Below are 9,395 nucleotides of genomic sequence, written 5' to 3' on the forward strand. Positions count from 1 at the left end.
CCGACCTCATACGTCATCCGCCCGGAACTGCTTCCATTTACAACAGTGAGCGCAAGCTACATTAAAGTAATTATTACGTTTTGAATATGGATATTTTTCCTACAAAAACGCATAAATTTGCTACAGAAGGCCTTTGTTCACCCCCCGGAGCCGTGTGAGACACTTTTTTTTATGGATGGGCACGTTTTAATTAAGTGCTTTTGGACTGATGCATGCAACACTCGCTGAGTGCCATGAAATAGCTTGAAAGATCAAAGACAATTTTTAATATAACTCCTGACTGGATTCGTCTGAAAGCGGAAAGTCATATACACCTAGGATGACTTGAGGGTGAGTAATTTATGGGCTAATTTTCATTTTTGGGTGAACTAACCCTTTAAAGTCTCTATTAATGAGCTGACGAGTTGAATCGGTTGTGTTAGATGAGGGAGACAGTGCTGGGCTGGTCCAGGACAGTTTTGAAAACCATTTCAGAGACATGTTCTTAAATGTGACTCATATAAAAGATATTACATGCATGCACAGTTTTAAGGCAGCTTTAATCGCCTTTTTGGTAACTTCATGACTTAACTGACCACGACAGTTCTGTCGTTCTGCGATTGAATACATGCACTTCTTGTCAAGAGAAAAAGTGACAGAAGCAGCAGTTGTGATGGCCAACCCTAGCCCCGCCCCTGCGTTAATTATTTTTAACGCGTTAAACTGAAAAAATGTATCGCCTCCATTAATGCGCTAATTTTGACACCACTACTAAATATATATGAGCCTTATAGCCATATAAGCTTTATTTACCTTATTTGTTGAAAGTCATTTAGTAAGAGTTGTAGCTGTTGGTCAGACTCTCTCACACTGAGGTTAAAGCAGGTGACTTATACACTTATGAAGGCTTAAGTAGGACACCTGTTCTGTTCTGCTACAGGAAATGCATCCAGCAGCAGGTTTTGTCCCAGCTCTAGTGCTCATGTGACATGTGACATGTGGCCAAGTATGGTGACCCATACTAGGAATTAGTGCTCTGCATTTAACCCATCCTAAGTGCACACACACAGCGGTGAACACACACACACCGTGAACACACACCCGGAGCAGTGGGCAGCCATTTATGCTGCGGCGCCCGGGGAGCAGTTGGGGGTTCGGTGCCTTGCTCAAGGGCTCCTCAGTCGTGGTATTGAAGGTGGGAGAGAGTGCTGTACATTCACTCCCCCCACCTACAATCCCTGCTAGACTCGTAACCTTTGGGCTACGAGTCCGACTCTCTAACCATTAGGCCACGACTGCCCGGATGTTTTCCCTTAAGTATTCTCCAGGCGTCTGTGGGTATTTTTGGAAGTGTTATGAAGTGGGAATTGTGCTTACTGCTCTCTGAAATGAGGGCTGATCAGCCGGAGTCTGTAACAACTGATAAACTTGAGACATATTTGGCACTCAAGCATATGAGAGATTTTAATGACTGCTCATTATGTGATCAGGACAAAAGCCCTTTTACTGATTTTTAGATGCAGTAGAGTTCTGTGAAATTTTAGAAAGCTCTTCAGGGACAAATGTTGCAGTTTTGTCATCTTAAAACCATATGCTTTGCTGTTTATTCGGCAGGTTTTATATACAGGAACTGCACGTCTAACGGCTGGAGTGACCCATATCCGCCGTACGAGGAAGCCTGTGCATTTGAAGATGATTCAGAATCTGGGACTGTGGTAAATAATTTCCCATAATGCATACATATTTGACAGTAATGCCCATATTTCAATAAATATTACTTGTGCAGAAAGGCTCAGTTTGATGAATGGCTTCCAGTGTATGTACAGTAGTGTGTACTTGAGCCTCCCATGATGTCCACTAGTGGTCACTGTTTTGTTTCTGCGTCATGCTTTGGCTTTAACTGTTCTTTTTGATTAAGTCAAGAAACGCTGTTTAGGATTAAAAATCTAATCAGGTCATTGACCTCTATGTTCCAGCTGAAATAAAAAAACAAGAATAAAAGAATATATATTTAAGTATTTTTTGGCTTTAAAGAACTGGAAGAGTTTTACTATAGTTAGTTTTAATCCAAAGATATTAGATATTGACATATAATGAACTATAAATCTGCTTGACATAGGGATGTTAACTACTTTTCTCTCAGACTTTGTTTTTTTTCTTTTTCAGACAACTTACTTGTCAACCTTGAAACAGCTGTACACTGCTGGATATGCAACATCACTTATATCGCTTATTACTGCCGTTATCATATTCACATGCTTCAGGTAAAGTCACACTTATATATACCGGCCAGCATCATATTCGCTGAATGAAATCCATATGATTTTATAGCATTTTTGCATTCGACAACCATTTGTAAGATGAAGAAATCTTGTATTATCCCTCAATCAGCAGAAAAACTGCCAAAACATGATTTCTCTTGCTTTGAGCCAGTTGCCACTATTCGTTTAATTCTCAGCTGATTTTAGCATACGTGACATTATTTTATGCCTAAACCTGATGTCAAATGTTAATGTCGTTAAATGTCAAAATGTATTTGAACATATTTTTCAGATCCTCTGCAGATTGTAAGTTAAATGATACATTTTGAATACTTCTTTTTGTTATTTTGATAAGTGCATTAAAGCTGATACATATTTTTTGCAAATCAGCTGAATTTTCTTTTTCAAAATGCACAGCCGTGTGATAATGATATCAAAATGCAATTATGATACACAAAATGCATAACAAAGAGAATCAGAAAGGGTGAATGAAAATATCTGCATATTCAGTAGGCAATCTACAGTATAAGAATATATTATGTTTATAAATACCCATGATGCTCTGTCATTACAGGAAGTTCCACTGCACCAGAAACTACATACACATCAATCTTTTTGTTTCCTTCATCTTGCGGGCAAGCGCAGTCTTCATCAAAGATGCTGTTCTGTTTTCAGATGAAACTCAGGATCACTGTTTAATGTCCACGGTGAGTGAGAGCGTCTGTATACAGAATTCACAGAATTTCGCCTCATTTGTAAGTCGCTCTGGATAAAAGCATCTGCTAAATGAATACATGTAAATTTAAGTGTCATTTCACTGTGAAGGACTAAACTACCTATTATCCAGAAAAGACCTACCAATCAAAAATGTTGTGCCATTAAAGGGTTAGTTCACTCAAAAATGAAAATTCTGTCATTAATTACTCACCCTCATGTCGTTCCAAACCCGTAAGACCTTCGTTCATCTTCGGAACACAAATTAAGATACTTTTGATGAAATCTGAGAGCTCTCTGACCCTCCATAGATAGCAATGCAACTGAAATGTTCCCAGGTCCAGAAACGTAGCAAGGACATCATTAAAACAGTCCATGTGACATCAGTGGCTCAACTTCAATTTTGCGAAGCTACGAGAATACGTTTTTGTGCGCAAAGAAAACAAAAATAACAATTTATTCAACAATTCTTCTCCCTGAGTTACCGTCTTCCTCCATTTTGGAGAGTACCACGACGCAAGTGTGTGCTTTCCCCAGAACGTAATCAACGTAATCAGTGTTTACGTTCAGCATGCGTGCGTTTTCTCCTGAACGTAAACAACGCTAATTACGTTGATTACGTTCCGGGTAAAGCGCACACATGCGTCGTGGTACTCTCCAAAATGGCAGAATTATTTTAAAAGAGTTATTTTAAAAAATAGAAAAACTAATACCGAACGTAAACAACGCTAATTACGTTGATTACGTTCCGGGTAAAGCGCGCACATGCGTCGTGGTACTCTCCAAAATGGCAGAATTATTTTAAAAGAGTTATTTTAAAAAATAGAAAAACTAATAAAAATAACAACAATTACTACAACGTTAACAAAAAATTTAAATGAAAACATATCAGATCTAGAAATAAAAACAAATTCAAAATATTTATAAAAAATACTAAAATAACGCTGCTTCCGGTGCAGGTAATGATTGTGCTCTTATTCTGTATCTGTACCTGTGTGTGTTTTGTTTTTCACAGGTGGCGTGCAAAACTGCTGTAACGTTCTTCCAGTTCTGCATCCTCACTAATTACTTCTGGCTGCTGGTGGAAGGCTTGTACCTGCAGACGCTCCTCGCCCTCACCTTCGTCTCGCAGAGGAAGTACTTCTGGTGGTACATTCTAATAGGATGGGGTTGGTACATCCTGAAAAACAGATTTCAGGAGAAAGACGGTGTGTGAACCGATTAAAAGATGAACATCGGCAGTCTGCCAAGATTTGAGTACTAGAGCAACTGAGCATACAGATATCAGCATTTGTGTCACACTACTGAGATCTCTTCTAAAAAATGTATTACAGATCTGAGGGTTGTTTTTCTGTGCATTTGGAGAAAGCGAGTATGCATTGTCTGTTTTTTTTTGGTAGGTGTCCCATCAGTCGTGCTGATCGTGTGGGTGTTGACCAGACAATTCTATGATAACAGAGGGTATGTCACATCTTCCAACATTAAAATTATCTTGAAACTGAACAAAACTGACCCCATTTCCTTTCTTAATGCATATTCTTATTGTATGCATATTAAGCATTTCATCAAATAACATTTGGCTTTTTTTTAAAGTCCGGCTTGACATATCAGCATTATTTAAGTATCATCTACATACTATTATAGTTTTTATGAAAATTTGATTTTTTTTTTAAATTCTAATTTTGTTGTTTTTGTCATGTCTGTTCGTTTTTTTTATGTCTTTATAGTTTTTATAAATGTTTATGTTTTAGTTTTAGTTATTTTAGTACATCAAGTTAAACTAAATGACTTAGTGTTAGTTTACAGATACTGTAATGAGGAAATGTCATTGTATTCCTGAAAGTCTTTTTTTTTTTCCTCCAGGGCTTTGTGGTGGCACTCCTTTACTGTTTTCTCAATGGAGATGTAAGTATTCTCATAATGGAAACATTCAACATGATATTGACAGTTACAACTACATTTTAACAGTTTTTCCTAAAGAAAATGTGCAAAACTACAAATGCCATGATACTGGATGGATGCAAGGGCATTGTTCTGAGTGTTTTACTATATTTCTTTGTGGTTGCATACTACCCTGGGTCAAATAAAGCACTCTTGAGCAAATCTCTCCTATCACCGAAAGTGTTTTTTTCCCCACCAGGTGAAAATTGAAAGTCTGATCACTTGGAAAAGCAATAAAACACCTCAACAAGCTACATGATTTTGAGGAATTATTCATTGTCCTTATACAAATGATGTGAAACGAGTTATGCGAAAAAATACAGTATAATATAAAGTTTTATGGGGTTTTAAAAATCCCTAACCGCAAAGGCTAAATCTGAACTGAAATCTGTTTTTAAAGGGGTCATATGATGCTGCTAAAAAGAACATTATTTTGTGTATTTGGTGTAATGAAATGTGTTTATGCGGTTTAAGGTTCAAAAAACACATTATTTTCCACATATAAAGAATATCTCTTTGGATTTGAGACTTTAGTCTTTGCAACTTTACAGATGTTCTTTATGCACCAAGAGCTTGTAACACTCCAAAGAGAAAGGAAAAATTGAAATCGCATCATATGACTCCTTTAAAACATCACAGAATGAATCATTTTTAGGCAACATTTTAGTCTAAATGGGTACAAAAACCTGGGAATCAAACACTAACACATAGGCACGCAGAAACGCGCACCTCATTGTTACGAGATGCGTGACAAATTAAAACAATAACGCGTATCGTCATTCTAAACTAAATTTTTAACCCTGAGCAGCAGAACGGTTTTATACAGAACCGGGGTCAGCAACACTTTTACCCAAAGATATGAAACCCTGCTCCGGGATTTTGCAGTGCCGAACTTGTATAGCATGAAAGAATGCAGTGTTGTTAGCTAGATGATGTTATATTAGATGCTTAGCAACAGAAAGCCAATCACGCAGCCTACCTCATATTCATATTCATATTCATATACATACATACATATCTATGATATTCACGAGTTTTGAAGAGTTAGCTAAGGAAACACAGCGCGTAGTATAAACAGTAGGCCTATTTTTAGCGTTTGAGCAGAAAAATGTCAGATGATGACAGAAAACACATGAAGAAAATACTTTAATTCTTACCTTTTATAGTTCGAAAAGTCCAATCAGGAAAAACTTGTCAACAGGATGAACAATGCTAGAGCTGTTAGCTAAACAGATCACGTGCTGCGTTCGTCCAATCATTGACACTGACGCCGCAAATATGCAAATAAGAACGTTAACCCGGGGTTTAGGAATGTGTGGAACGTCACTTTATAAATATCCAGGATTAGCTTTTAACTCCGGGTCAATTATGAGCAGTTTGAAACATGAAGCATGATAATACATTTAGCATTAACTATTTCAAGTGTGTAAAGCCGCTGTGTGTTCTAAAATCAGCTCAAAAACATGTTCGATGTCTTCAGACTAGATGGATTTATAGTCTGAAGCTAAAAGAAAACGGAGTCTGCGTCAATCATAACCTACACTACACTATTTCTTGTTAAATTGGTTATCTGACTCCTCCAAACTGTAATTGGGGAAATCTGGACAAAAGGTTGTGTAATCAGGCATAAGAATGAGCAACACTCTAAGACAAATGGTGCAAAACTTTCACTGTGGCGCTTTCAAAATGTACTAATACAGTATACACTTTAGGTACTAATATTTAAATAAGGTACAAAGATGCATCTTTTAGCTTTTCTACCTTAGGGATACTGTGCAAGTTTTTCTGAGAGTATCGCAATCAGTATAACCATTTGATATGAATGTATTGTCACTGAAGTGTGTCTCTCTCTCTTTCAGGTACAGGCAGAGTTGAAGCGCAGGTTATGGATGTGGCAGACCCAGACTCATCTGAGCCCCAGTAAAAAGCGTGGGGTCACCGTTACTCAGATCATGATGCATAACTCCACTCAATTAACAGACTGCCGTCTGCAAGGGCTACATCACATCTGTGTGAACACACCTGGATGATGCAGGTAGAAAGACTTGCAAAAGACTTCGGGAGCTTCACGTCCGGCTCTGGAGTGTGGAAGACGTTCAAAGAGGAAATGGGTCATTGTACGGCATTATCAAGGTCATGCTGCAAATACCTCAGAGTTATGGATTTGGCAGATGTCATTTGAGTTCAGTTTGCATGTGCCGATTTGCAGGTTGCAGAACTACAAGCAGATTGTGACACAGCCAGCGTAAACGAGTGGCGGTTTGATTAAAGTACAGATTTGATTGGGGCCCATGCAGTAGCAAATGCTTCATTAACATTCTGGTTGTATATTAGATTTGTGGTATGCAAAAGATATGAAATATTAAATATTTTTTTACATCCTCATTCCATCCAAGTGCTGAGCTATTTGCCGTAAACTGCAAAGTAACATGATTAATGTTCATCAGTTTGGAGGCTTTTAATTTTAAAGTGATTAATTTGTTATTTCTGATGGTGCTGAGGATGCATCATAAATATACAGGATACAGCTTTGAATTTTCTAATGCCATTGCTTTTTATAGCTTCTTTTAACTTAACATTTTTTAACAACTTTGAACATTGATAGAAACTGAATAATGCTTCTCCGCAGCATATAGATGTATTTAAGTGGTACTATGGGATATGAGCTCATTCATCAGTTTGAGTTTCATGGTACAGTATGTACACTGTATGGGGTCACTTTGGGATAGTAAGATTTTTCATGTTTTTGAAGGAAGTTTCTTATTCTCACCCAGGCTGCATTTATTAAATATACAGTGCCGTATAAGCCGTAAATATTATTACAATTTAAAATGTGTTTTTATGTGAATATATCTTAAAATGTAATTAATTCCTGTGATGCAAAGCTGAATTTTCAGCATCATCACTCCAGTCTTCAGTGTCAGATGATCCTTCAGAAATCATTATAATATGCTAATTTGCTGCTCAAGAAACATTTCTTATTATCAATGTTGAAAATGTTTCAGGAATTGATGAATAGAAAGTTCAAAAGAACAGCATTTTGAAATTGAAATATTTTGTAACATTATAAATGTCACATTTGATCAATTTAATGCATCCTTGCTGAATTAAAGTATTGATTTCTTTCAAAAAATAATTAAATAAATAATAAAAATCTTACTGACTCTAAACTTTTGAATAGTAGTGTATGTCTGCAGATATTACAGATGAATACCAATAACAATTAGACTGTAAAATTTATGTAAAATGAAATGCAGGCTAGCACTGACTTCTTTTTTTAAAAGGGAATTTTCAACTGTTGTACAAGTTATGCTAGTAACTTGTAAGTTACAGTTTTAAAAATGGTATTGTACTGTATATCTGTTATACTAATTAAATTATTTTAACTTTGTACCTCTTTTAGAGATGCCGACAGTTCATTTTTATGTGTCATCTCTCTTGACACAGTTTTCGTTATTAAATATTTATTACATCAAATTACAGCTATTTTTAATATGTAATAGTAAATCTCTATATCTCTCTCTCACTCAAAGACGACACACACATATAGAAAGAACTACATAAAGAACTACATAAAACAGAAATTCAAGAGTTGTTTGTCAAGAATGGAATTCAGATACGTACAAAAATGTTCACAGGTCAAACATGGACATCATCTCTACATCAAAGCAGAAGAAACAGCAGGCAGCTTTACAGAGCAGCTGAATGCACGATACAGTTGTTGTCTGGGTGTTACATTCAGATTGAAATGAGTTAGTCCACAATATGAAGACATCTCAAAGACACAATGAAACATGTCAGACCTACACGAGAAACACATAAAATATCCCACTTATCTCCTCGTTCCTCAAATATACAGCGCTCAAATAGGCTATACAATCAAATAAAAAGCATTACCTACTGGCAGGCAGATGTGTTACAAGCACAAGAAAACACGTCTGTAACAGCTTTGAGACATGGTCGTTACCTTCTGAGCTCACACTCAGAATGACGGCTGGTGTCAAGAACATAGAAAGCAGCAAAAACGGTCTCTTTTTTTGTCTTTTTTTCATGCAGATATATCTAGAAAGAGCCACAGAGGGAGCTCGGCCCCTCATATATCCAAACACATATGAAGCTGTAAGGTCACGTGATCCAAGCAACATCTGGCGCTCTCCGTTAGGATTTCACAATTTATTTCTACAGACAAGTTCACTATCACTGAGAGCTTGTTCAAGATCATTGATATTTACAGGTTGAAAAATAAAGACGATAAGAAAAATGAGAAAGCTCAAACAACAAACTGTTTTTTTTGTCATCAATGGTGAGAATTTAAGTGTTTAATTCCCGCCCCACCGAGCGGATTGGCAAAAATAATGACTCTCCTCGTTTGCCATTGGCCAAAAAAACAGATAGTCCTGCTCCAAACTCTCGCCATTGTTTGAGCTAATGTTGCAGTTCGCGATGCTCAAACCAAACTAGCTTTTAGCACCAAAGAGCCACAGTTTACACCTTTTTTTT

General features: G+C 36.9%; 1 protein-coding gene across 1 annotated transcript in view; it reads left to right on the forward strand.

Moving 5' to 3' along the window:
- The window catches only part of ghrhra (growth hormone releasing hormone receptor a), a 27,506-nt gene extending 20,425 nt beyond the window's left edge, over positions 1–7,081 (forward strand). Inside the window, exons 4-9 of the mRNA XM_016443435.1 lie at positions 1,594–1,694; positions 2,146–2,243; positions 2,815–2,947; positions 3,970–4,164; positions 4,818–4,859; positions 6,755–7,081. Of these exons, the coding sequence (XP_016298921.1) occupies positions 1,594–1,694; positions 2,146–2,243; positions 2,815–2,947; positions 3,970–4,164; positions 4,818–4,859; positions 6,755–6,925 (740 nt within the window). The 3' untranslated portion in view covers positions 6,926–7,081. The remainder of the gene's footprint in view (positions 1–1,593; positions 1,695–2,145; positions 2,244–2,814; positions 2,948–3,969; positions 4,165–4,817; positions 4,860–6,754) is intronic.
- Positions 7,082–9,395: the final 2,314 nt, after the last annotated feature.

Source organism: Sinocyclocheilus anshuiensis, unplaced genomic scaffold, assembly GCF_001515605.1.
Source record: "Sinocyclocheilus anshuiensis isolate Anshui unplaced genomic scaffold, SAMN03320099.WGS_v1.1 scaffold1373, whole genome shotgun sequence".
NCBI classification, from domain to species: domain Eukaryota; kingdom Metazoa; phylum Chordata; class Actinopteri; order Cypriniformes; family Cyprinidae; genus Sinocyclocheilus; species Sinocyclocheilus anshuiensis.